The sequence below is a fragment of the Enoplosus armatus genome, chromosome 16, assembly GCF_043641665.1.
Source record: "Enoplosus armatus isolate fEnoArm2 chromosome 16, fEnoArm2.hap1, whole genome shotgun sequence".
Classification (NCBI taxonomy): Eukaryota; Metazoa; Chordata; class Actinopteri; order Centrarchiformes; family Enoplosidae; genus Enoplosus; species Enoplosus armatus.
Window position 1 is genome coordinate 7,024,534 of NC_092195.1, and position 27,120 is coordinate 7,051,653.

The window sequence follows — 27,120 nt, forward strand, 5'->3', positions numbered from 1 at the left end:
GAAAACTATACAAAAGGCTGTGTTTTTGCGGTTTGGTCACATTGCATGACACATTTATTTGCAAGAAACAGATAAACACAAAATACGTTTGTCGTGTGTCTCTAAAGGTTTATCCGTATATTAGATGATTTTAATTTGGGGTTGAGTAACTGGTCATATGTAACTGCATAATCTGGTGTGATCAGTTGTGTTTTTGTCATCTGTAGCAAAGCTCATGCCCTCTCCTTCCTCTCCCAGCTGAACAATCCTTATTAAGATATAATCTGGGCACCTTTGGGAATAGATGTTGTTAGTGGGATTTCTCACTCAGGAATTCACTAAAACCACAGTCATTTGGTCTGCACATGTCCCCAGGCAATTGCTTAAGCACCCCTTTTAAGATGTCCGTAAGCTAAAACCTCCAACAGTCTGATTTGAATTTCCTCCCAAAATACACCATTTCTCCTGGATATTGTTCATCATATTAATCGGAGGTGACATTCACTTCACAATCTGACATCATGACTGAGCCATGCCATCAGAAGTTTGCTGGGCGGACCATCATGGTTGCCGTGGTAGCCATCAGATTTGGACCCTTCCAATAGTACCACTTGATGCCATTGTAGCGAACTACGCTGGATGAGCCGGGGTAATATATGCCGTTCAGGTTGGATGGACCGCAAGCCTCAAACCACCAACCTGGAGAGGAAATGTGCCAGAGAGTTCAAGGAAAAAGTCCGAATTAATTGAATTCAAGCTCGTGAAATGTAACACCCAAATGGACATCTGTAAGTCAGCAGTAACTTTATATTGGCACGGAGGGAAAATGAAATGCACTTTGGGACATTTACAAGGGGGTGTATAGAAATGTTTAACAAGACGGGTTACAAGGAGAGACAGATTGAGACAAGGTGTAGATGAGCAGTAGAAGTTGAGGGAAGCTGCATACCTCCAGATGCGAGCTGGGCGCACTTGCAGGTGCAGCGGTCGTTGTCTCTGTCCTTGGTGCTGAACTGGGTGCCGGTGTGGGTGAGGCTGCTGGTCCGTCCGGCTGTGCCGCTGAAGCCCTCAGCATGAAGGCTGTATTTGGGAGAGTGGGAAAAAGAAATTTAAGCAAGAAGCTCACCCGCCGGCACTTCTGTTCATTATTTAAAGCTGTGTTGGGCAACTTTGCTTGTTGGCAGCTCCAAATGGCAGTGAGTGGTCAAAGCCCCCAAACACTGTCTGAACTAAAGTTTCTCTGAAATCATCTTAATGTTACGCCTGGAAACTGATCACACGCACGATCATGTTTAGCTGGTCTGTGCTTTCTTGATACCACAGGAGGCAACACATCTAACTTGGTGTCTCCTAAACTTGATGTTTAGGAGACAGTTTGCAGTTCACTTTTAATTTTTCACTCTTTGACTGACCTGGCATTGGAATATCACTTTGGCAGACAGAGCAAATACACAGCATCTTAAGTAGGACGAAATCCAATGCTCTTCTCTTCTGCAGCTCCACCTCGTAATTTAGAGCCTGTGTAGAGGAATGCACTTTTGGATAAAGCTCTTGCTTAGTGCAGTATTAATAATGATTAAAAAAAAAAAAACCTGTATAAATTATGTCACAATCAAAGATAATAAAGATCATCAAAGAATATAAAGTTATAAACACTTCTAAACCACTTGAGGAGATCATAGCCTTTTTAGTATAGGTATAATACTTTTTAATACAAGGTACCGTCTCCCCAGGTTCTCGTTGTTGCCAAACATCAATACAAAAATGAACTTAAAGAAGGTCTCATTATTTTTCCTCCATGCTGTGCTTTGTGAAACAACCCAAACAATCTGAGAGAAATATCTGCCAGAGTTAAATTGATTCGCTCAATTATTTTCTTACAGCGGCCCAGCAACGGAGTCTGTGTGCATGTGTGTTTCTGTGTCCGTTTGTCCATCGGTGTGTGTGTGTGTGTGTGTGTGTGTGTGCGCGCGAGTCAGTTTGGGTTTGAAGAGAGTGGACGAGGAGGTCAGCCCTGCTGTCTGGCCTCTCCTCTGCCCTGTCATTCTGTCTAGTTAGTACCAGACTCTCCCCTGAGTTATGTGACCCACCTCTGCAGCCCGGGGCATGCTGTCTGTGATGACTAAATGAAGAATCCTTCTCTTGAATTTGTAAGTTCACAGGGGCAGGGCCACACTTCATGAGGGGCAGCAAGAGGGGAGTTTGAAATGACAGTGCTGGGGACGGGACTAATGATAGAATAGCAGAGAGGCTGGGATAATACATGAGGAGATATTTTGTCCGACGACTTAACTTTACTCTGCTTGATGGATCGGTGATGTGAATTAAAAACTATCAAATTAGGCTCGATGGCAACCACAGGCTACAGGATATCCTATTGGAAAGAGTGGCCTGTGGACCGTGCCAGCTCTCCCTACTCTCCGAAACATTTGCATTAGCCATGACTTCCAGATGTATTAGTTCAGCTATTCCACCAATACCGCAGACCGCAGGCTAATCCTTTTCAAGGTGACTGTCTTTTTACATTGTTATTGTATCCTTTAATGACAAATATACTGTTACATTAAAAGGAATGCCTACCATTGGTTTTACTATGAGAATGGCTATTCTTGGCTACCTCAAAGGGGAAAACGGTCTGTCATGCTGATGATTAATGTATGAATAATGTTACTGAGTTTTAGGTGAAGACCTCCGTGTTGCTCTAGGGAGCATACTGGATGCAGCTGAGGAGGAGGATTGCTTTGGCTGACTGGCTGCATAGCACCATAGCGCCGGCTTGGGAGTTATAATATAAACCCACAGATGAAGCCAGCGTCTTCAGAATACTAGTAAAGCTGGTACATATTGAACTAGTTACACAGAACATGATCTCAGAGGTAGCAAGCTACAGAGGTGATTACATTCATTCAGGTGCTTCACCTCACACAGTGTAGCCTACAGCAAGATTGTAAAACATTCAGTTTCAGCACGCTAATTATGTGGAACAAACTCGGGCAAATGCAATTTGCTGCACTATTAAGGCTCTTGGATAGCATACACCCACATATGATTATGATTTGTCATCTCTCCGAGCATCAATCTCCATAAACTTCCACAAAACAAGGGCGAATTCCTGTGAATTTATATGAAATCTAAACTGAACTATTTTGGTTTCCATTTTATTTCTGTCTGTTTCTGGAGGAAGCACGGCTGCAGCACACCCACGCATAATCTTGTTAGTGATTGCAGGGTTACCGAGGAGCTTGGCATGAACTTGTCAGTTCCTGGCAGGGGCAGGTATTGCCGAGCGTCCCTGTTATACTCCGGTGGATGTGGCTCGCCTTTGGGGATTTTTTGGGGGCAGCGGTAGCCACTGCAATGGGAAAAGAAAAATGGAGGCAGACGAAAGTGGCTGTGTGCCCTCCACTGAGCTCATCATTCTGAATGACATTCTTAAAAGTGGTCCAAGTGGTTCCTTAACTTTAGTGCTTGGGGATAGAAAGCTTAGAACGGGGAAATAGAAATGAATTTGGACTGTTGATAATGGTTTCTAATCTGTCGTGATATTAAGAATCTTACACCCAGAGGGAAGACAACGATTGAAAGGGTGTTACTGCATTGCAATTATGCCTTTCACAATAGAAGGCTTTTAATAAAACACTCAACACTACTACACTACTGAAATTAAGCACCTTCATTTCAGTCCTGTTCATGTCAAAGTGAAAGAAAGAATTTAACTGGAGATAAGAAGTGTTTTAGCTTAGCATTTTGTCGTATCTTGTGCTATCATGTACTAATTACTGAACACTTTTAGTAATAGGATGATTGAATAATTCAGATAGTGAAGTTTGATCCGAGCACGACATAATTACAAGCCGGAATAAAGCCTGCATGTTTAGTTATACATTAGGATTTTATTTCACGCTGTCAGGTTACCTGTAGTTGTTGTCCTCTCCGTCTATGTAGAAGCGGTCGTAATGTGAGAAGGCCTCGTTCCCCTCTCTGTCTTTTAGCTGGACGTGCAGACTGTATTCCTGGGAGCTGGTCAGCTTGTGGATGATATCATTCCCCAGCCAGTGTTCCCCTGACGGCTCTCCAAAGCCCTGGATTAGACACAAAGAGAGAGAAACAATAGAACAAGAGACTATTCTAACAACGGGGGGAGGGTGATTTTACCAGTGACCTGCCAAGTGTTTTTGAAGTTAATATGAAAATGGACCTCAATTTAAGAAGTCACATTTATCATTCTGATGGCCTAATACAGTCCACTGAGTTTATGAAGTGAAATACTCCACTCCCAAAGCTAGGGTCCGGTCAATTGAGACTTTAATTTGCACCAATATCCTACCAATGATCCATCTGTGCCTGCAACACTTAAAGTAAAATTAAATCTGGCTTTGTGGACTGATTCACTGTTTGTTTGAACTTTGGAGCTGGACACGAACATCATTTTTCTATCAAATATTTGGCAATGGAAAACAACACTGAATGATCAGAATGAATTGTGCAAGACCACAGGAAATCTATTTTGAGGAGGAAATGTATTGGTATCCTACTTAAAGATACAGGCAGGTTAAACAAAACTAATGCAGATGCTTCCACACAGGACACAGGGGGTCACTAGATGGCTTGATCAGCATGAAGATGATGAGAATTATATGATATAGCTTTCACAATCACCAGTTCTCAACCAAATTGAACACCGATGGGCAGGATTTGAGCCAGAGAGGGTTAGGGCCATCCAATAATGACCCCTTTAAAACTTTAAAATGTCCCATAACTATAAACCTCTGGGCGCCTGATTGTCCCCCACAAAATCAAGAACTGGATCAATGCTGTTAGCAGCGTCTCATTTTTAGGTTTTACAAGCTATATCAACATTTTATATTATCACTACAAAACTACAAAATGACTTTGCTGTTATCTGGTAAACGTGCACTGCCAAAGATATTTTTCATAGAGTAAAGTTCTGTATCATTTTGATTAAAAAAGAATTAGCGTTAGTGTTTTTGCTGTTCACAAAGACCAACAGAGTGATAAAGTGAAGTGACTGAACGTCATTTTCCAGTATTTCCGTATATTGTATCCAGATAGCAGTTGAGTTTGTCGAGCTACTCGCTAATGCTAGTAGATAGTAAACAATATTCGCATATATTACAATGCTTGTTTATTACCACTAAATGTGAACTACAGTAAAGGTATGTGGGTCTCTACTGAAGATACAGATAAACTTTTGTGGAAATGATTTTTATGTCTAATATATTAAGTCTCGGTCTATATCATTTCTTGTATTATTTTAATTTTATTTTGTAGCACTCAAAGGGTGTACAGTTTTCACAGTATTGTTTATTGTCCCGCTTGGATAGAGTAGGCAGTTATGTCTGTATGGGAGATTTTGGACTGATACGTTAGACAGCACTCTCCACCACCATCATCAAAACATCAATTAAGGGACTATCTTCTCTAAGAATGGTGTTCATTCCTCCAGTAGAGTTCAGAGACTTGTAGAATATACTGCAGTGTATGCCAACTAGCACTGAAGCTGTTCTGGTGTCTTGTGGTGTCCCCACGCCTTACTAAGACACTTTATGTTGGTTTTTCCTTTTAATTTATCAACCATTTGCACATTATACGGAGGCGGAATATAAAGAAACAGGTATTTAAAAGAGAAATGTCAAGGACATAACTCATGTAGCAGGAGTCGGTGTTAAATGATGTTAACAGGCGGAAGGCACAGTAATATTAAGATGATTTCACAAAGGAAACCGCAGCGTTGAATGAAAACAGATATTGTTTTCCATGTGGGTGTGATGGCTTTGACAGAAATAGTTCACTCCAGGGAAATTACGATAATATTGTAATAGCACATAATATATACAATATAAGAGACGCCTTAAGAGGAGGGACGAAACATGACTGTGGTTAATGAATCTCACAGAGGGCAGTCAAGTACAAGACGGCACTTGCTTGACTGACACAAGCGGTTGTGGGGCGTGAATTCACAGTGTGAAAAGGCCAAATGAATTTCTGAATGCATATGTTAACTGACAGTCACTAGGCATATAGCCATTTAGACTGATTACCTGTATTATTACATTTTCAAGGCAGAACTGCGAGCAATCAAACACTACACCTGCCGAGATTAAGCATTCTTTGTTGGGTCTAACAGAAGGACATTTTCTCCTTGTTTACCTCTGACTCCTAAGTCACTTTGTCTTGCTGTCACACTCTCCGTTTGTTATTGGTCTTAAGTGAGAGCGAGTATATAGTGAGAGCCTTGGAGCATTCATCATTTGACCAGCAGGCCTGGGTGCAACATTTGATCAACACTGACCAGTTTCTCAGAATATAGAGTGTGGACCGGGGCAGTGAAGCATTTTAGTACATACGTTATCTGCCATCTACAGGGCCCCTGTGCTCCCACGCCCCAACTGGAACCAAATATTTATCATCCACTTGTAAAAATATTGTTCTTTAAAGAGGTTTTTAAGTCTGTTTTGGGGTGTATCCCTTTCTGTTTGCAGTCACAGTCCTCTCTGCATTCTGTTTCGCTGTGGCAATTGATTTGTTGGCGGGGGTGAGAGACAAATTGCTACTCCGCTCAATCCCAAACTAGCCTCGCTCATTTGTTCCGTGTGTAATTTAACACAGTCGAGAGGGCTCGCAAGCGTATGTTTGACTCTGTTTTTCTCTATTGCGCAAATGTAATATTGATTCTATTGAGAAAACTTTGCGATGACATTCAAAAAAAGCATTGTCTACATCTAAGTCCAAACAAAACAAAAGCCAAAAGGTGTTAAAACATGCTTGATTCGGCCAGAGCACTGGATCAACTTCATAGTCTCGTGTGTACGACTGTTTTATATCCAGTTTATTGATCGTAGCTTGTATTATGAAATGCTGTTACTTTTATCACCACACGCAGGAAAGCTGTTGGGATACAAATGGATGGATGGATACAAACAGTAGTGCTCTGTGGATCATTGAAGTGCATGATGTGTGTGTGTGTGTGTGTGTGTGTGTGTGTGAGAGTATGTCAGGGAGAGAAAGCAAGCGCAGGTGCAATAACATGGGGGGTGGTAGAGAACATGAGGGCGGCCAAATACAACAACCGCAGGTCACCTGGGATCACAGGCTAGCCGGTATCCCACGCCTCTCCGTGCCAAACCACCCGTGGATCGTTATTGGAACCTCCTGTCCAGTCCCGAAAATACTGATCCATACTACCTATGCTGATAATGACTCACCATTTTGTAGTCCTTCCACCCACGATGGAAGTCCACGGAGCCGTTCCTCCGATGCTGCAGCACCGTCCACCCGCCCCCTCTCGTCTTCATATCGCAGAACACCTGTGGAAAAATGACAACACGCTTTTGTTCGTTTGGGCTGGGTGACACAAATGTAAGCATTTTGAGCACTGAAAAGGAGTGTCTGAATCAAAATGTGTTGTGCAACGTCGGCATTGACTGCTTTGTCTAGCTGTCAGAAAGAAAGCTCACTGACCTTTGGCTTGTTTACTTAGTCGATGATCAGATATTTCCTATTTTTAACTTTAAAGCAGCAATGATTGATTTTTTTTGGCCACTTGAGGTTAGCTGAACAAGCTGTAAACACAACATTGACATATTATCACCCTATAGTAACCACGTTTGCCACAATCACTTTACACATTCAGATGCAGAGCATTGATTTGAAGTTGTGTTTCAAGACACCTGGTACATAATTTATTTAGACAAAAGTTTTATCTTTTTAAAACTGATACCTAAAGCTGTCTGGCTTTAAAACATGAAAGCAAGGGTTAAAACATGTTAATATTCCCTAAATTAAAGTATGTAAGAAATAAAAATTATATATTGTTTTGGTCTCTGTACCATATTGGTACCAGTGTTGAACATTTTTTAAACAATGTCCAGCCTTTTCCTGTTTTCCATTTGAGCCGTTTGACGGTGACAGCTAATCAATCCCGAGTGTGAATAAACTGAGATTAGTTTCAGGATGTCACATCTGACAGCATGGGAGTTCTCTACAAGAGTAGCGTGGAGAGAAAAGTGTTAAGAAATTACACGAAGAAATGAAACACACTATAGGCTCTCTGTTATTTGAAGGATGCCTTGGAAGCCTGAGGAATAGGGGGGAACCCAACATTTCAGGGTGTCACGCAATGATATGACCCAGGTGGGAAGGAAAAACTAACATATCAGCATGTTCTCTTATCCCCTTGAGTGGGGGTTGAGGAGGCGACATCTGCGTTTCTGGTTACACACTCTGTTTTCTTTCTGACTTGGCTGCACATTTTGCCATATGTTGATATGTTTGGAAGAACAAATAGGAATGAATTCCGCTCATTCATCCAGTGACAGAATTTAATATTTAGACTTGTTTAGAGACTTGTTTTACACATTCAAGGTTTAAATGGACATATTTCAGCTTCCCTTAGGTATCGTAATTAAATGATGGGAATTTCTTCCGTGGGTGGTAAGATTAGATGCTTTTTGTTACTGAGATGCTTTTTAATTGAAGAAACTTATTCAGTCTGCATACCTCAAGGCTACAGGTTGGGACTGTGTCAGTTTTCTAGGTGCTATGTTTGAATCTCTAATGCTGGCACCTCAAATTACAGATATTGTCAGTGACTGACTCGATAACAACCTCTACAACCTGCAATGTGGATAATTACTGATGAAACAAAATTGATTTGCTCGACCAGGTTGCTTGAACGTTGTCCACCAAACAACCGCCCTGACCTGTCTCGAGAGGCACGCAGCGTAGATGCTGATGTGCGGACAGCATCCCAAGGGGTCTCTCTTTCTATTTCGACTTCTCAACTGACTATTTTCTGCTCGAAATGAAATGAGAGTTTCCAGCACTTTCCCAGAGTAAGAAAGCTAAATCAAGGTCAAAAGGCACTCAGGTCTTTTCCTCTGGCACATTAAGCCGATGTTCTGGCCTTAAAGGCACCACACTGAATACAAAAACAGGGTCTTGAAATAGAATTCTCAATTTAAGTAATTTCCCAAATGTAGTCGTAACTTTGATTTAGACCGGATCTATATTTAATACTCCAAATTCACTTATTGTTATTATTAGCCAACAAAGAGTCCGTTAGGGCCAAAGCCATTACAATAAAATACAGAAATCCAGACAACTTAAGCATTATTGTGATTTTTAAAAAGGATTATGCTGTGGTTATTATTTAGAAAAGGCTTTCAGGGGACAGAATAACTACTTCACAAGATGTGTTTGGAGAGAAGTCCTAATGTGTTTAATTATATGAGCTCTGTGCATGTGTGGCTCTGAAAAGTATGCACAACAGTTATGAAAAATTTAAAAAGAAACTGATCCATACTATGAATTATTTGGTTTGTAAACATCATCATTATTCACTACCTTGGTGATTAAAAGTTACATAGATGGATAGATAGCTCATATAGCCAAATCTGCATTCCACACATACAGCATGTGTATGCTTTTTTGTCTCCTGTCCAACCGAGAAAGCCCGCTCTCGGCTTTGAAAATAGGGCAATTTGTATCTGCCCCACTTTCATGCAGCCACCCAGATTGCCAGCCACATTGGAATTAGATGGCATAGATTGAAAGCAGCAATGATTTGGGGAGCGCTAACTTGCATGGGTGGAAATGTACACTGGCCCCAGTTGGCAGGAAACACATGGCACCAGTGCCTGACACCTGGCTGCCGTGCCCACAGGAAATGAAGAGGAAGAGCAGGGGAAAACAGAGGCGGTGGGAGATGTTTGTCAGCCAGCAAACTAGACTCAAAGTAATGAATAACAAAAAACTGTTTCGCTGCTGTCTTTCTTTTTCTGTGGTAAGCTCACAGAGAGTGAAGACCCCAGCCAAGAATGCTAGCCGTGACTCAAAGAAAGGATAGCCTGCTGGTGGATGCCATGGTTGACTTAGCAAGGGGCTAGCTACTTCAGGTCAGCGGAGGCACCTCCTAAGCTTTTCTGACTTTGCATTCAGCAGTGCACACTCACCATGAAGCCTGCGGGGCATAATGCTTCTGTTGCTTATTATTTTAGCTCTTTGTAACCCAGCATGGCACTTCCACCTACCTCTATACCAAAAAAAACACCCTGCAAATTACCATTACATCACACTAGTTTGTTCTTCCTGTGTTTACTGCAGTCCAAAAAATAATGATAAGCCCCCTCAATGGCATTATGTAGTTTGTGTGTTTGAGCATTACCTTACGCAGGCCGGGCAAAGTAAAGTGATTCCAGAGCTAAATACTAAAGTTTCATGTCAAAGTCAGTTAGGTGATATTTGCAAGAAAAGGCCAATGACCTTTTAAAGCCTTACTACCTTGACAGTCTGGGTGGAGTTGGGGAGGTGTATGCTATATATTCCACTCTCTGTCACTCCAGATCGCAGGATCTCTGCGCAGTCCCTGAGACTAGGGAGCTCCTCCTTGGACTTATTGGAGATTTCTGCAAATAAAAACATGCAGGCATTTATTTACAGATGGCAGCCGTATGGGTTTTTGCACACAAATCCCAACTCCATATGTGAGTTCTCTTGTAATGTTAAGCTCTGGCTTAAGCCTGCAGTGTCTGCGGTGCATGCATGTAAGTCGAGTGTCTGAGATTTGAATTACAAGCTGCTCTAGGTGATATTTTTCATGTAAAATGATACTTTTTCAGCCTAAATCACAAATCCCATGCTCATAAATTGAAATACTGTAGATCCCTTTTTTGCCTAAATTAAATTTCATTTATTTCATTCATTACCTCGTCTTTCAAGTCACTGACATGGTGTTCTTTTTTGCACTAAGGAAGTAATGAATGATAGGAATGCAAAATATAACTGTGTGCTAAATACTAGTGAGTGTTCTGTCCTTTATTTCATATTGACTAGTATTTTTTTTCTTATGTAAATGTATATCTTTTGTTTAAAATACTGGATGCTGGCGGTACAATATGCTCATTCAAAACCAGTGAACCCGTCAGCCTTACCATTGCATTGTTTGACCATAGCCAGCAGCTGCTGAACAGTGTCTGTGAGCACGGCCTGCTGCCTCTGTAGTAAGGTGCTGTTGAGCGTGGATCTGCCCAGTTCACCCTGGAGCTGACCGACCAGTCGACTCTGCCTCTCCAGAAGCTCTTGAAGCTGCTGCTTTTCGCCCTGCAAGCCCTGTAGCTCCCTCCCATATCGAGCCTCCAGCGCCAAGAGCCTCTGTTCCAGAAAACTATCAAAAGACAAAAAAGCAAGAAAAAAAAAAAAGGGTTAGTCTTGTGATGATTTATTTTTCTAAAAACGTCTTTACAGTGCACTGGAGATGAATAAAAATCTGAAAACATTATGCCAAGTGTTAAGATGCAAATTGATATGGTATGGGTGGCAGCAATCTCAGAACCTATAAGCTATCGTCTGATGACGATCTGAATATGGATGAATTAAAAAAAGCTAATAAAAAGCTCATTTGTAGGGTTCCAAGATTGATGAAAAGCTAAATCGTGTTGCGATTTAGGTTTACCTGCATGCAACAATAACAAAATCTTGTCCCTTGCCTACAGATTCTGCATTCAGATGCAGATATCTGTTTAGAGAGATTAGGGTGGCAGAAGATATATGTGAGTGGGTGCAGGTGGAGAATCCATGCATTCAGCATTTACCTTTCACAGCAGAGGTTTCACAAACTTGCGCTTTTACATGAGGATGACTAATAGGCATCGGCGTGACAGTCTCATTGGGCTAACATCATATAAACACCTGTACTGCAGCAGCATTCACAGATGGGCCTGCATGCTAAGCCTCTCGATCATAGCCATGAGGCAACAATCTGACAGCGAGTGTGTGTGTGTGTGTGTGTGTGTGTGTGTGTCTGCACAAGTGCCACACCCCCACCTCCAGATGAAGATCATAAATCCCGGCTGCCTGATCTTTATGGCTTTGACTAACGACTCTGCAGCAGTTATTTATTGAAACAATCCAGCCACCCAGATTGAACAAGCTACTTTTCAGCCCCGTGCACACACTGCCGCTGCACAAAACGTGTCTCAATGTTCCACTTTAGGCAGTGACTCACTATGTGGCCTGGAAGGAAAGCTGGATCAATCCAAATCATTTTTAACACCGCTTCCATTTCACATTTGCTTTGTGGGAGAACACTCAATAAAAGTGGCAAATCAAGCTAACAAATTGTTCTGCATTATGTGTACTTTACTTTGAGGAACAGTCAAAGTGTAAAGCACAGCGGTAAACCAGCACAGCAATGTTGAAACAGTCAGGGGCTTTGACAGAACAAACATGGCATTTTGTATCACATTGCATCCTGGGCAATTAAACTGTTATGCTTATGATCTTGTGCTATTTATTGTTATTGTAATATATATTGCTATCAGACTGCTCTCACTCTCTCTCCGCATACTGTTGCACTTCCTGCCAATAGTATTTTACATGTAATGCCTATGAAAACAAACATGTCTCCCTTCTCTTTTTTGCTGGCAGGAGTTCAAAAACTGGCTCCATGCCTTCAAGGATCAGCAGCAGTAGCCCCCTGCAACCACCGCAAGTCCTTATTTCCCTTTTATACCACAGCTGCCTGGCTGAAAACCCACTACGACCTTTCAGATTTCATGCGTCCTATCATGGTGTTTACCCATGTGAAGATGTATTCATTTGTTTACACGTCAGAGCCATGTCACCGACTTGAAGGACGGGGGCCAAAGGGCAGTGCAGGGCCAAGCAGGGCCAGATGTGTAACAGGTGTTGGAGCTGGGGCACTGGTGTTCTCCCAGGCACACTTGGTACAGATGGATGGAGTGATAAACAATCAGTTACAAAGAGAAAAAACACCCGCCCCATTTCACCCTGTCCTCAACCTATGCTGGCCCTAATTTGACCTTGTGTTCCTAGAGAGAAGAATGGGAAACCCCTCCTAACATGCACTGCCTATTCACTGGCTAACACACACACATGCTTACACAATATGCATTATATTGTTGTTAAGTGCCCTCTTTTGCAGATCTGCTGGATTTATTCACATATTCTTTTACAGTTGTATAAAAAGGAGCTGTTTCATACGTGCACATGTACTCATACAGTACATTACACTTTTGAAGGCCTTCATATTTTGCCACCCAGTGTAAAGTGGCTTTTTCCTGAGAAAACATTCTTCGGTGCAGAGGAAGAAATTCTTTCCTACAGCAGCCACATCAGCTCATTTGGAATCAGTGAAGGAAAAGCAGCAGGTAAGTGAAGCAAAGAAAATAGCGTTACCTGCAGTAACTAAAGCCTCACTAACAGAAAATCCAAGAAAAAATACGACATTGTGGTAAGCATAGTTCTTGACAGATAGGTGATCTCTGGGAAAAGTAAAAAAAAAAAGTAAAAACAACCGCATAAATGACTGCGTAACATAACCTGGTGATGTCTGGCCTCATGAATTTAAACTAACATAATGGATCTAAAAAATGAAGTGCCTTTACACAGTAAAAACCCACCTACTAACCCACCCTACCCGTGTCTTGCAGTGCCTAAAAATGTACTTGCCTGAATAATCTTTTGAAGTGTGTGTGTGTGTGTGTGTGTGTATGTGTGCGCTCACCCATTTTTATCACTGAGGCGTGAGATCTCCTGAGTCTGCAGGAGAATATGTTTCTCCAGCCGGTTAGTGAAGAGCGAGTACTCAAGCAGCTGGATTTCCAAGCGACTTGTCTGGTTCAACACCTATAGATTGATTAAAATTTTTTTTTAAAAACTCCATCACAGTATGTGCAGGTTGAAGAATGGATGGGAGTGATTGATGGAAAGGTTGATGGCAAAAAAAAAAGGGTGCCCACCAGGTGGATTCATAAAAAGCACCCTTGGGCATAAACAATGTCACACAGCATATCACAAGGTTCGTAATGCTCATTCTTTGATCTTACGATGAAAATTTGAGCAAGAATTATCTCACACGCACCTATGACATGTTTTTGAAGTTGATGAAAGATTAAACAAAAAAACCTGAACAAAGCAGCTCAGATATTTGTACAGGTTGCGGTTTCATATCGACTTTGATAAGAGAAAAAGAAAGCACGAGGACCAAAACAGCCCAATCTGTAATAACAGCTCTGTGGCATGATTGAAGACACATCTGTGTTGTGCTACTGAGTTTTATGTTTTAATTGGCTTGCTGTCAGACGCCGAGCTCAACTCATTGTGTCAATCAGAGCCTGTAGAACCAAATACCAGCTGTTTTGAAGCAGTTGCCGCCACCTTTGGGCATGGCCTCTCAGTGGGTTACATCTGATTTACATTTAATTAGCTATTCGCCAAGTGTTTCGCAAGTGACATTTGTTTTTGCACGGCTGTGACCCCCACAGTTGTGCATTTTGATTGGCTGCAAACAAGTTATCTTGCGCTCACTCAAACGCTTCCTGATGGGCTCACCTGGGTCTCAACGTCTGTCAGTTTGCGGGTCTGCTCGGCTGATTGGCTGAGGAGGTTGGTTCCCATTTCCAGCATGGCAGCCGTCTGGGTGTGTACCGCAGTTCTCTTCATTTCCTCCATCCCAGAGCGTACATTCTCCTGGATGAAGTTCTCCAGCTGTAAGGAGAACAAGACTCTGAGAATATTATACCGGATGTCAGATCCCTTGGTTTCATTGCGGTGATAGTCATATTTTAGGAGGTAATGTCCTTATACATTCTCTGACAGCTTGATGCAGTGTGAGAGTAGCAATCTTAGAGAGATCTGTCTTTTTCACCTCAATCTTTTCAGGTACTGTGATGGAGTCACGAAATTTAGTATCCCCAGGGTAGTTGCGGTGTCTCACCACCCATCTATCCTTCTATCCATCTGCAGGTCTACCTCAGGCAAATACCAACCTTTCCATTAATAAAACTATGCAGTGTATAGGCATTTCAGTGGTATTTCAAAAAAGAGCAGAAATGATATACAATGTGAGGGCGACATCATGATATTCATGTGCAGGACTTCAGGGATAGTTGCCTACACTCTGTAATCAATCACAAGCTCTGAGAAAGATGCATTGGCTAAACCCATCATATGTTGCAGCAGGAGTAAAAATAGAATGACATCCATCTTGCTCCAATAAATAGATTTTCTTATTAATGTGGTCGCTTTGAGAAAACGGCATCTGGAAGACAAATTTCGACTTTTCCTGTCGTGAACGTTGGAATTTAGTTTGATGCTTAACGGGCAATCACCTGTGCCTTGCAATAAAGCAAAGTGGAATATTGAACAATAATATTTATGACTTTTCTGGGGAGAGGTCAGACTTTGCTCATTAAACATCATGATTGGAAAATGAAGTCTCTAAGGAGAAAGCATTCAAAATGATCCAGCTAATAAGCTGCTATTTGCAAAAATCGAAGAGAATTCAAATGAGACTACGATTGTTTGTTTTTTCCAAGGCTAATGGCCATTTCAGAGAGGAATGGGGTTATGATTATGCATTACCACAGGAGAGGGCTTTTCCTATTTTCTTATGCAATTTGAAAAATACTGATCCCAGTGGGAAAATAGAGATGAATCGGCAATTAAATTGTTTGCCTGCTTGTAAGCTTTCTCTCTTTGTCTCTTACTTCCTCTTGATCTCTCTCTCACTAACTCCCTCTTTCATTCGAACGCCCCCCCCCCCCCTTTCACAGTAAATCCGTCTCTCACATTTTGCTACTTTAGGACAACTGAGACAGCAGAAAGAATCCCTCCATAACGAAAGTTATGAAGAGATTACCAAGCGGATTAAAGCCAACTCCAGAAGAAGGACCAAAGATCCCTGCATCATAATCAGCCGCATGTATTGGAGCTGCTATCAGCCGCCTGTCCAAAGTGTTCCTATTACAGCCTTCTGTGATAGAGCTCAGTCCAGAGGTTTTGATACGCTCCATCTCCAACTGCCAATTGCATTAATTGCAGCTCTGTCACACGGTGCACTATGCAGCCAGATAAATCACATTTGGGATGTAGCATAAGTCTCTCTTATTGTGTCTAAGAGGGACCGAGTAGGGATCAGTACTGAGAAAATCATAGGAGTTGTATCACTTGATATCTTAATTGTAGAGCCAATAGACACATTTATTCTCACTTACAATTACAGAGGAGAAGGGGGACATATCTGCTGGGTGTTCTTGTAAATGATAATGATGGACTGAGGCACATCAGGATAGTTATGATTGTGAGGAACAGGAATTAATACTTTTCCATGAAAAAGGTGACTTGATTGATGTGTAAGTGCAACACCATGAAAATCCACTTTTCACCAGAGATAAATGCATTATTTGCCTTAAGGGTCAGTTCATTTACTTCTCATAGTGTATAACCATGCAGGTAGCTTTGGTTTTATTTGAATTTCTGCCTCCACCCCAATAAAATGAAGGTGCCAACAGCATTTTTAAATTACATTTTAAAAAAATCAGCAGCATCGTGTCTTTCCAGAAACAATCTCCCTGTTACTCTGGGTAATCCACAGATCTCACTGTGGACAGTTTTCTTTGGAACTGCTTTCTGTTGAAGAATTTGTCCCTGTGAAAATGATTGACAGCATGTTCTGTGGATTATCCAGAGTTGCCAAGACATTGTTTCTGGAAGGAGACGTTGCGGTTGTTTTCATCTGGACTTTCATCAAGGCTAATCATGGCAGTGTCAGTTGATCCACCACTTTTGTCTCCACTGAAATATCTAAAAAGAATTATGGATGGATTGCCATGAACTTTTGTGCAGACACTCATGGTCCCCAGAGGAATCCTAATGACTTTTGTGCCACCAGCAGGTCAAAGTTTTGATTTATCCAAGTTTTTTCAATGTATAAATAAAACCAAAACGACCCTATGACTTGATACCACTAGAAGTAAGTAAGAAAATACGTATTTGTCAAGTCAAGGGCCATAGTTTAAGAATGTTAAAGACAGAGAAGAGGGGTGTATGCTTTTGTAAACAAAAGAAAATGGAGACCAATTGAATGATGTGAGTAATGCGGGTGACATACTTCAGTATTGGCTTAATGAAATACTGGGCCAGGAATTCCGGTCACCAAGGGTAGCCTAGCCACCTTGATCTCTATGCAATATTTCTGCATTAGCATAATCCGCACAGGCTCTTAAAAGCACTAACAAAAAAACGCTCACATCCCTTTTGCCAACCCCTCAGGGCAGCAGAAGGCTAAAGGGACTAGATGGGGGGGGGCTGCATTGGGGGTTAGTACAAAAGAAAACAAACACTAGTTGCTTCTTGGAAACACCACAGAAGGTATCCTGAACATTAATACAGTCCAGTTGCACTCGTCCACTTGGAGATTCATCTGCGGAACATGCTGGATTAGTTTGTGTGCTCCTGCGTTTGTGTGTGTGTGTGTGTTTTCTTTCAAGGGGTTTGGGTGGAAGGCTCACCGTAAGAGTCATACCATCCCAGGGGAGCTGTGAGTGACATCGTATAAAGTTTCACAGACATGCCGACACACACTTGCCTCAAGCTCTTCCGCATACATATTACCAATTTCTCCCCAAACGTATGCAGATAGGCTTAATGAGATCCACAAGGTGCTGAAAAGGCTTTGCCATCTGGGGTCAAAGGTCAGTATACCCTCGTGTATGTCTCAAAGAGGCTCTCCAGGGTCGCGCTATGTTTATGTGGAAATCCCACCTACAGTGCGATCATTTATGCATCACTATGGCCTAGTGGGGGTAGCTTGTTGAAAGGTTGGATCTTTGTGTTCATTCCAGACGTTATGTGGAGGAAGTTTGGCAACAGAGCAAGATATGTGTCAGCAGCGCTTTTTCTGTGGAATGGGGGGAGGGGGGGGTGGTTAAACTGCATCTCCTTCATGACCGCTCATATCACAACTCTGGTAGAGAAAGAGAGAGTACATGCTGCACAGAATATGCCCAAGATATGTGCAATATGTGATGCTTTTTATATTCTACGACTAAGCCTGTGCTTTGCAGACTGTATACATGAATAATATACTGCACACATGAGGGGAAATGTGTACACTTTCTCACTATCTCTTCCTCGCTCTGTCTCTCAAACACACATGGATATACAGTGTGGCCTCATGGGAGGCTTCTCATGGAAGCTAGGTCTCCAGTTCATAGACTGAGCATCAGACAGAGTGTGCACAGGGGAGCTGAGTGTGTGTTTTCCTGTGTGTGTTTCCGAGAGAGCGTGAGCAAGATAGACAAAAGAGTTTGAGATCTGATGGTCGACAAGTCAAGGTGTGAGATGAGACACATTCATCATCCCAGAGGTGCTGAATGGTCCGGATAGAAGTGAAGGAGATGGATAGAGAGGAACAGAGTGTCAACAGAAAAGGGAGACTCGGGGAAGGAAAAGAAGGAGAAAACGCCCACAATTTTGTGGTGTGTGAGTGTGGGAAGTGACAGTAGCACAGTAAGAGCTTTGGCACTCGTAATACCCCATTTTCCCCAAATCCTGAAATATAATCAACATGTTTGCTCTCATTTGGCCAACCTAAACACTCAACACAAACGCTTATAATCAGCCCGAGGATTAGTGTGTACCATAAATATTCTGTGAGTGATGCAGACAAGAATAGAGAGACGGGTGGAGAGGGGTGGCGTGTCAGTCAGTCTGTCCTAGACAATGGCCCAACACTGATTCTGCGCCCTGATGACCTTAGCAATGAAAACACTATTGTGAAGCCACTTTGAATCGCATCATTTCATTTTAGTCAATCATAATCCGGGCTAAATGGAATCGCAAAGGCCAACGGCCCGCAAAAGAGACATGCTGAAATGTGTCTCCCGCAGATAAACACATTTTTTTCACTGAGCAGTGTGTGAGTTTTTGAAAACGGGCTCAAACATGAGTCAAGAGTGAAGTTTCTATGTACTTTTTGCCTGTGGGGGTGAAAATACTAATTTTGCAGGTTTAACTGTGTGAGACACATTTGGCACCAGCGGATTTTAGCAGAAGTACTTCATCTTGTCTCTCTCCTCTCGCATGCAACAGAGAGTTCTGGCATCCCAGTGGTCTTAAATACAGACACACACTCATACACAAGGCGTTGTCATGGAGCCAGATATACATACAGCGAGAGCCCAGGAAATCCCAGCTGAGCACTGAACTTATCAATAATCAGGGCTTGTCAACAGATGTTATCGGGTAGTGTACTCCGGGGACATCTCGTGTTTTTTTTCAGCATTTTGTTTGAAGGCCTGCAGGCCACAATGTGACATGTGAAAGGGACAAGAAGAAGACAGTGTGACAGTGTGTTACATGACAGAGACCTTACCTTCTGCAGCCACTGGGTGTTGTTCTCCATTGCACTCTCCAGACTATCCAGCTTCCTCTCCTGCCAGGAAGGCCTCTCCTTTTGGGCCTTACCTGGCTTGGATTGGCTTGTATCGGGCTCTGCCTCGGGCGGGGAGTCCCTCTGGAGGGTGTTGGTTACCTGGAAGTCCTTTAAGGGATGGCAGTGCTCCACCTCGGGGAGGATGAAGGTGTAGCTGCAGGGGCCGTGCTGCACGTGGTGCTGTTGGCGCTCTGAGCCCATGGCGGTGGCCAGCAGGTAGGCCAGGTGGGCAAGGGTCAGGGCCAGCAGGCGGCCCATGGCAGGGGGAAGAGAGGGAAAGGGGAGGAAGGGGGGAGAGGGGGAAGAATGATGGACAGGTGAGTTTCTCCTTTGGTCCTCTATATCTCCTATATCTTTTTATATCTGTCTTTTGTTAAAGTGTCCCTCAAGACTCTTGTCTTCCTCCTGTCTTCTCAGTCCAACTCCTGCAGCTCCTGTCTCTGCTTTATCACTTTATCTTCTCCTCTTTTGGCTGGTCCTCCTCTTTACTGTTGCATCCAGAAGTCTTCTTTAGCCCAGTTCCTGCTCCCGCTGTTCCTCGTGAGGGTAGACAGAAAACATGCACAGGAAAAGGGGATTGCCTCTTATTGTAACTCCAACACTCAGCCAGCGCAGTGGAGCTCCGTCCAGGAAACCAACAGCAGACTTCCCTCCCACCATTTATCTCTCTTCTGAAAAGTTGCTTTCCTCACTGACTTCTTTTCAAGCTGCTGGAGTCCATGCGTTGGTCCGGACGAGAAGTGAGAGGAGGGGTGGAGTGGAGAGTGGCCCGCTGCAGGATGTTGACTGAAGTGGTGAAGCTCTTAAAGTAGAGAGAGTGGCGTACCTCTCCACACACACACACACACACACACACACACACACATATATACACATGCACCTCCTTAGCACATAATCACTCAACCACCCTTCCCTCTTACACTTTCTCCCGCCCTCTTACGGTACTCCTGTTTGCGGGGGTTAGAAGAGGAAGCTACAAAAATACACACTGCTCACCACAGAGCAAAAAACTTTCTCTGACAACTTTTTGCTCCCTCCCATTCTTTCTCTCTCTCTCTCTCTCTCTCTCTCTCTGAAATTCAAATTTGCTTTATTGGCATGACCATAATTAAGTGCTGTATTGAACATGTTATGCATGGGTTTAAATGTATTTAAAAAGGTAAGTAATAAAAGTATGACAAGTTAGAAGTAAGTAAAATAACCATATCTCTCTGAGCTTTTGGCTGTATTGTTCAGAGAGGGGCTGCGAGATATGGTCGAAAGCTCTGAAAAAAGCTATTAAGTGAATTTTGAGATTAGAATATTTTATCTTATTAAAATGAAATAGTGATACAAGAGAACCATAGAAGCAAAGAGATAACCAAAAAAAACAACGAGGTAGGTTTTGGGGGTATTCTACTGGTTTTCCCTCAGGCTGTTACATACTCTGACATATTTTGCTGCTTCCACGGCAATGCCTCAATTTTTGCCGAAGTAAATATTGAATTATATTTTCCGTCTGAGAGTGTGTCGGATTCTTGGTATTGGAGTTTTGTTTTGGTGAAGAACTTGGTTCTTCCGTTGTTACACAGGCTGCAGTGTTGCACCATGTGCTGCTCGGTCTCTACCTCTTGTTGTTGGCTGAACCGACTCTCTGGTTTGCCAGATTTGTCTGTGTCAACCATCATCAATGGCCAAGTTTGTGCACACTCATTCTGCATTTAATTAATGTGTTTCGTTAAAGTCAAGCTGACACTTGAATTCCCTTCACTTTTTGTGGAAGGCAATATAACTATTGTGATACTGCAGCTATTGTGTCTATTTTTCAACAGAGGACAAAATGTTTTGGACTTGTTTGTCCAAGCTTCAAGACTCTGTGGGCGTTTCCCATGGCAGTGTTTGACTGATGTCTGAGAACCTTTGTGTGCTGCTGTATGGAGCATGTAATACTGTATGTGTGACGGATGTTGATATGTAACAGCTATCAACTGTTAGCGATTTAAGCTTGAAGCTTGATGTGCTTTTTTACTTTGGCTGTAGGCTTTGTTAGACTGTTAGAGGAGATGAGTCTCAAGACCAGCTGGTTGACGGGACTTCTCTCCATCGTCTCCTCTTGGCAAACACAGAGCTATATAATGTTAGGAGCTGGGTTCAGTGCCTTTTAAGTGTTTATAGAATTGTATTGTTCTTTTGTAGATACAAATTAAAAGCAGAAATTAATTCATCCTCTGTTTGTTCTGTTACTGTGGACTCCAGGGATGTTCTCTCTCACTCTCTCTCTCACTTACATTGTCAGCCAAACCTGCCTCTCCATCACTTTCCATTTCCTCCCATCTACACAGTTATTGTTTTATTCATATCGCTACTATTTTCTGATGCATCATAAATGCCTTCCTGGACCTTATCTCCCGCTGTGCTATAAAAGATTCAATTCACACTACAGCACACAGATCATCCACTTAATCATAGTCTGAATGGACGTAGTCACAGAAGGGCGCCAAACTCCCTTTCAATACATCCTGTTTCTTTTCAATACTCTCCCGTGACAGTGATCAAGTACCACTGACTCAAACAAGCAAAATAAAAACTCTCCAAGGATTGCAAGAGAGGAAGCTACCCTGTCACACATCCGACATGAAGGCTGTTTGTTTCCTTCCTGTGATCAATACTCCCAAAGAGGAACAAACCAACATTAGACTTTCAAATTCAACATTTTCGCTCTGACTTTTTCTTTTTTCAAGCTTTTTCCTGTGTTAATATTGCATTAGGAGACGAGTGTACAGTATGAGAGTCTTAATCTTTCATATGCTTTTCATGCGCTGTAGAGTCTTAGCCCTTATCTCCCAGGCATGATGAGCATTCCACACTGCCACTGTTGTGTGGACGCTTAATGACCCGGCAGTCTTGAAACCCAGTGTGTGGCCCCATCACTCAGCATACCGACGGCTTGGATCTATAGTGATATGCATCAACTCATGTCCGTCCCGGTCCTTCATGCACTGTATATACAGCACCCACCTTGCGAACGCTGCACTGATTGATTGATTGATTGATTGTCATTAGTAAATGAACTTCATTGCACAGATGATGGCGTTGATTTCACAAGCAGAGCTGTCAGTGTGTGATGTTCTCCTGTGGAAAACAAAAGAAAAACAAAGCGTGTTTTTACTTCAGCCTCGAACTGCGGTGTGGTTCTATTTAATTCTGCACAGGGTCTCTCTGTAGACAGCGGTCAGACATCAAATTGACTTGTATGTAGATTCGATTTAATGACTTCCAACTACTGTTCACGGCAGGAAGAACTCCCTGTAGTATCTATTCTTGCCATGGATAATAATCAGATGTCACTTTATGTCCAGTGCTGTCCCACAATTGCGGAAATCTGGAAACACAAGATAATTGAAAAAAAATATGTTTTCCCTCTGAAATGATTTATGAATACAGACAAGTATTCTGCTGTTTTTATGTATGAATCATATTTACATGTGAGACTTGAGGTGAAATGAAAGATGGACATAGCAAGTGTATTGGGTAACAGGACGCAACAGAGTAATGATCTCGTGCAAACTCACTGACACTGTAATATCCTGAGGGAGAACTCCTAACGTGGTTCCCCTTGTGGCCTCTTTCTGGGGAATAAAAAGAGCACAGTCATATTGCACTTAGTTTCATAAAAAAAAAAACACTGACCAAGGAGGAAGATAGGATTGGATCTTTTTGGCGGAGGATGGGCACAAGCAGAAATAAACCAAGTGGCAATCTCAGCGAGTCACGTTGGAGAGCGATGCATCGATATGATTATTTATGGAGATGGCTTGAGCAATCAAACTGCCTCAGGTCTGCTGTGTGTCCAGAAATACAATATGTATCATCACTGTTTCCAGTGTTCAATCACAACGCGAGAGTAAATATTTAATATTAAACAGAGTCTGCTTTCAGTTACGCAACTGGACATGAGCGAAAGTGAAAAGCAGTCGTTGCTGTGTGCAGAGTGGAGTTTGACTGCCGTCCAGTATCCTTTCATATAACAAATATCTGCTCATAAACCAGGCAACCCATTCTGAAACACTCTGTAGAGTATCTCACATAATATACATCTGTGGGATACATGTGGAATAAACACTTAAACAGTCTCTTTTCTCTTTCTCACATATTTCACTGTCGATCGGTCGGTCGGCCCATCACTTTGGTCCAGACTGAAACGTCTCTGCTTCTTTGTCCGGACATTCATGACAACAGACAATGAATTCTTCTGACGTTTCCTCAAGCGCCACCATGAGGTTTTGTGTTAAATGTCTCCACAGCTATTGGATAGATCGCCGTGAAATCTGATACAGACTAACTTTGGTGATCCCTTAACTTTTCATCGGGTCAACATTTCTATTTGTTTGGTTTATGACCAAATACCTGCAAAACTATTGGCGTTCCCATCAGCCTCAGCTGTAGTTTGTGTTTAGTTAAATATCTTTCCCTGGTGAAGGTGATGAATTATGTGTTACAATAAAAACCTGTGTTGATATATTTTCAGTCATCTGCACTATTTTTAGACTTGTCCCAAAAGTTCGAAGGAAACATCTCATACATAAGGTTAAGTGCTTTGTTTATTGAAGTACATTTCAAAGATAAACACATTTTCTGCCACATAAAACAAAGTATGATGTAAAAAGAAATTGCCAAGGGCCCGTAATTCATAGTGTGCCGCAGTTTAACGCTCTCCCAGGGGAACGCCGGTTGTTTAGTTTAGTGTCTCCTGTCAGGCCGAGGTATTTCCCGCTGCTCCCTGAAGGCCCTGAATCAATCCGCCTGCTGCTGGATCTGAAGGTGACATTCGGCTTCAGTATAGCGACTGGGTTTCTTCCTCGTCTGCGCCACTTGTCACCCAACCCTGTCCCCTGAGAACAGTACTATGAAAGCCACAGAAACAAAACTGTAAAAAAAAATGAAGCAATCGTTCTGTGTTAAATAGAATCAAGAAAAGGGGAAAAAAAAAACATGAGGTCATTATTTTATTTTATTTTTAGAAGCCAAACTTGCTGAAAGTTTTCCCTATGCTGAACACATCCGTAGCCTCATGACCTGTCACTCCACACATCAATCTAAACCTTCCTCCTGGGCAGGAGGGGAAAGACCGGAGAGAGAGAACAGAACTGCCTCAGATTCCCTTTAAAAGTTCCTCCTTTTAAAGGCCTGTCCGAAACACTTAACACCCTCATCCACTCTCATCTGCTCAGGCTGCCACTCACAAATGACCGTCTGTTTTTAGGGTCTGTTTTTTCAGACAGAGAGAAGTGTGAGAAGTGCCCCGGCTCAGGCTGGACTGTTTCTGTCTGCAGTGGGTTAATAATAATAATTATGATAACAATGATGATGATGATGTTAGCATAGCTTTACTACCTCCCCTCATGCTGTTTCGGGGGGAACAAGGCATCCAGGCAACGGGGAGCCCAGGGGAGCTGTTCTGAAGAGAAAACAAAGTTTAGTTCCGCTAATTTGAACTGGAAATAAGATGAACTTGAATGAACCGCATCTGACAAACCAAAGAGCGAGACAAGTCCTGCTACAGTCTGTGTTCACTAAAGACATGCAGGGCAACTAAATCAAACTCCTGATGCGTTCACTCCCTTGTGGGTCAAATCACTTGGGCGAAGGTGCTTGAAAGATGACATAATCACAAACTGACAGGTCCAGAACAAACAAAGCTCCATATTCAGAGCCGGTGACTGAATTGTAACTCAAATGCCATGGCGAGTGATTCACCCGTGGACCCTTTTGATTGTGTACACAATGATACGCATTCATTTCCATGGAGACTAGACAAATAAGAACGGTCTGTGTTCCCCCTTTCCCCATTCAGGATAGCTTTACCTCTCCTGACCCGCCTATCAAAGCAACCAGGCTATTCCAAAGAGGAAATTCCTGCACTGGCAAAGAAAAATCTATTATTAACCATAAAACCCAACCTTGCTGCAATTAAAACATGAAATGTACTTGTGTGGAATTGATTGAGGCTAATACAAACAGAAAAAAAAAATAATGGCGTTGACAAATGAGCACTTGGGAAATAACAGTTTCTCATTCCAACTCCAGCATCCAGTCGCATATTAAACGCAGACAGGTAAAGAGTTGTGAGAATGCAGCGCTCAGTGTGTGTTCAGGCCTGCCAACCACTCTACATAGACAATTTAACAGCCCTCATAAAAACAAGAACATTAAGCAAAGCAGGTCCAGGTCCATGTTGGTCTCTCATCGACCTTCCCCATCCGTTCCCCATTTGATCCACTTCTCTTGAATGAAAAACGTCCTACTTCGCTCTCCCCTTTTTAAATTTCCCCGTTTAATTTTTTATTCCTAGCCGCCTGTGACACACACGGTCTGCTATGTGAGAGCTGCCTGTTACACAGCCCAGAGACAGTTATTCATAGCAAGCTGTCTCTTGTAAAACACCACAAGAACCAGTTCGAAGCCTGGGCGCAATTAATTAGAGAAATAGGCAGATGAACACTGTAATGTGGTGCGTTTTTACCACTGTTGCTTCCTGCCCAATGATGAACGCAGAATTGCATCAAACAGAATTGGTTGCGGCGCTTGGCAAGGGTGGGATGATGGCAATGAATGAGGTAATGCACATATATTAAATGGTGATGTCACAACAACAGAGGCTAAACTGTGAGCCATCAGCAAAATCGTCTGTTTCATGCAATCACAGCTCATGTCACCTTTGCTCCTTCAACATGTCTGTTTCCATTCGTTCACCCCCTTTGGTTTGAGAGGTTTTCAGTGTCTCCACACGTGATTCAACTATAAAGACCTGTAATGTGCTTCATATGTGATTTCAAACTGCAGTGTGTGAGGCAGTGAGTGTGTGTGCATGGTTGGGAGGCACCTCTGTTGTTGTGCAGTGAGATTAGGTTATGCAAAGCATTTTATGGATGAAACACATATTGGAAGCAGCTGCTTTTCCCCAGCTGTTCTCCCATTGCGTTTCTTGTGTGTTGGAGATCAGGAAGTCCACCCCCAGTGCCCAATAGCTCAACCGTTGCTACTTTCCAAGCTAATAAACAATATACACTTTCGGCTATGCGTGCTTGAATCTGTTTGCCTTTACTGAGTGTCATTGAAAGTGAGTTCCTTTTGGGACGGCTGCTGTTGATACTGTTGCGGTGTTACAATGGCTGTGCAGGAACATCTGTCTCTGCTTTGTAAAATGATAGGGCTATTAACGCCTGTGTGTTTGAGAGAGACCCAGAGAAACATGTAAACAGTTTCATGCACGCTGCATAAGGCTCTGCAAGTCTGTACTTACATTAGGTTTCATGTGGAACGCATGCAACATGACCTCTGACCCCTCACACACTCAGTAGTCAGTTTCCTTTTCCTGACACCAGCACCTGGGTGCAGTTTTCCACTTTGCACTTTTTCACCCCGGGGGGCTATCCTTTATGTATATATATATATATATATATATATATATATATATATATATATATATATGTGTGTATGTGTGTGTGTTTATGTGGGCATGTGCACATGCTTTTTAGGCCCCTAGCGTCCGGTTCTGGAGGTGGTAACATGGTCACTGATTGGAGCTCATTAGTGTGTAGCCTTTCAGAGGACTGAAGTTCAAGAGTTGTTTGTGTGTGTTGTGTTTTCTTGGCCAGCAAGCTGCATAACAGACAGAAATATTGTGATGCCTTGATTTTATTTTAATACTTAATACTTAATAATCATTTTACCCGTCCAAAAAATTGTTGTCATATTACATACATAATGCCTAAAAACTGCAGGTAGAATACTTTGCCTTTGGAAAAAAAGAAGTGGGGGGCGGCAAATCCCTGCCTTGTCGAGACTCCATATTCAGCTGTGCTACATCTGACAGCCTCTGGTTCACAGTGAAACTAACAGAA

General features: G+C 42.5%; 1 protein-coding gene across 1 annotated transcript; it reads right to left on the reverse strand.

Moving 5' to 3' along the window:
- Positions 1–517: 517 nt before the first annotated feature.
- Positions 518–19,495, reverse strand: angpt2b (angiopoietin 2b). The gene is made up of 9 exons (XM_070921653.1): positions 19,178–19,495; positions 14,353–14,508; positions 13,526–13,647; positions 10,932–11,164; positions 10,282–10,406; positions 7,206–7,307; positions 3,895–4,061; positions 929–1,059; positions 518–678 (listed from the first exon to the last, which is right to left on the reverse strand). Exons 1-9 carry the CDS (start codon positions 19,493–19,495, stop codon positions 518–520), a joined length of 1,515 nt encoding a protein of 504 aa, XP_070777754.1.
- Positions 19,496–27,120: the final 7,625 nt, after the last annotated feature.

Excerpts from the sequence above, each read along its gene's own strand:
- angpt2b (XM_070921653.1), bottom strand. The coding sequence starts at position 19,495 with ATGGGCCGCCTGCTGGCCCTGACCCTTGCCCACCTGGCCTACCTGCTG. Across the intron at positions 7,308-10,281 it reads ACTCCACCCAGACTGTCAAG|GTGTTCTGCGATATGAAGAC; the intron begins GTAGTAAGGCTT and ends ATTTTTCCACAG. Across the intron at positions 679-928 it reads CGCCCAGCTCGCATCTGGAG|GTTGGTGGTTTGAGGCTTGC; the intron begins GTATGCAGCTTC and ends TTTCCTCTCCAG.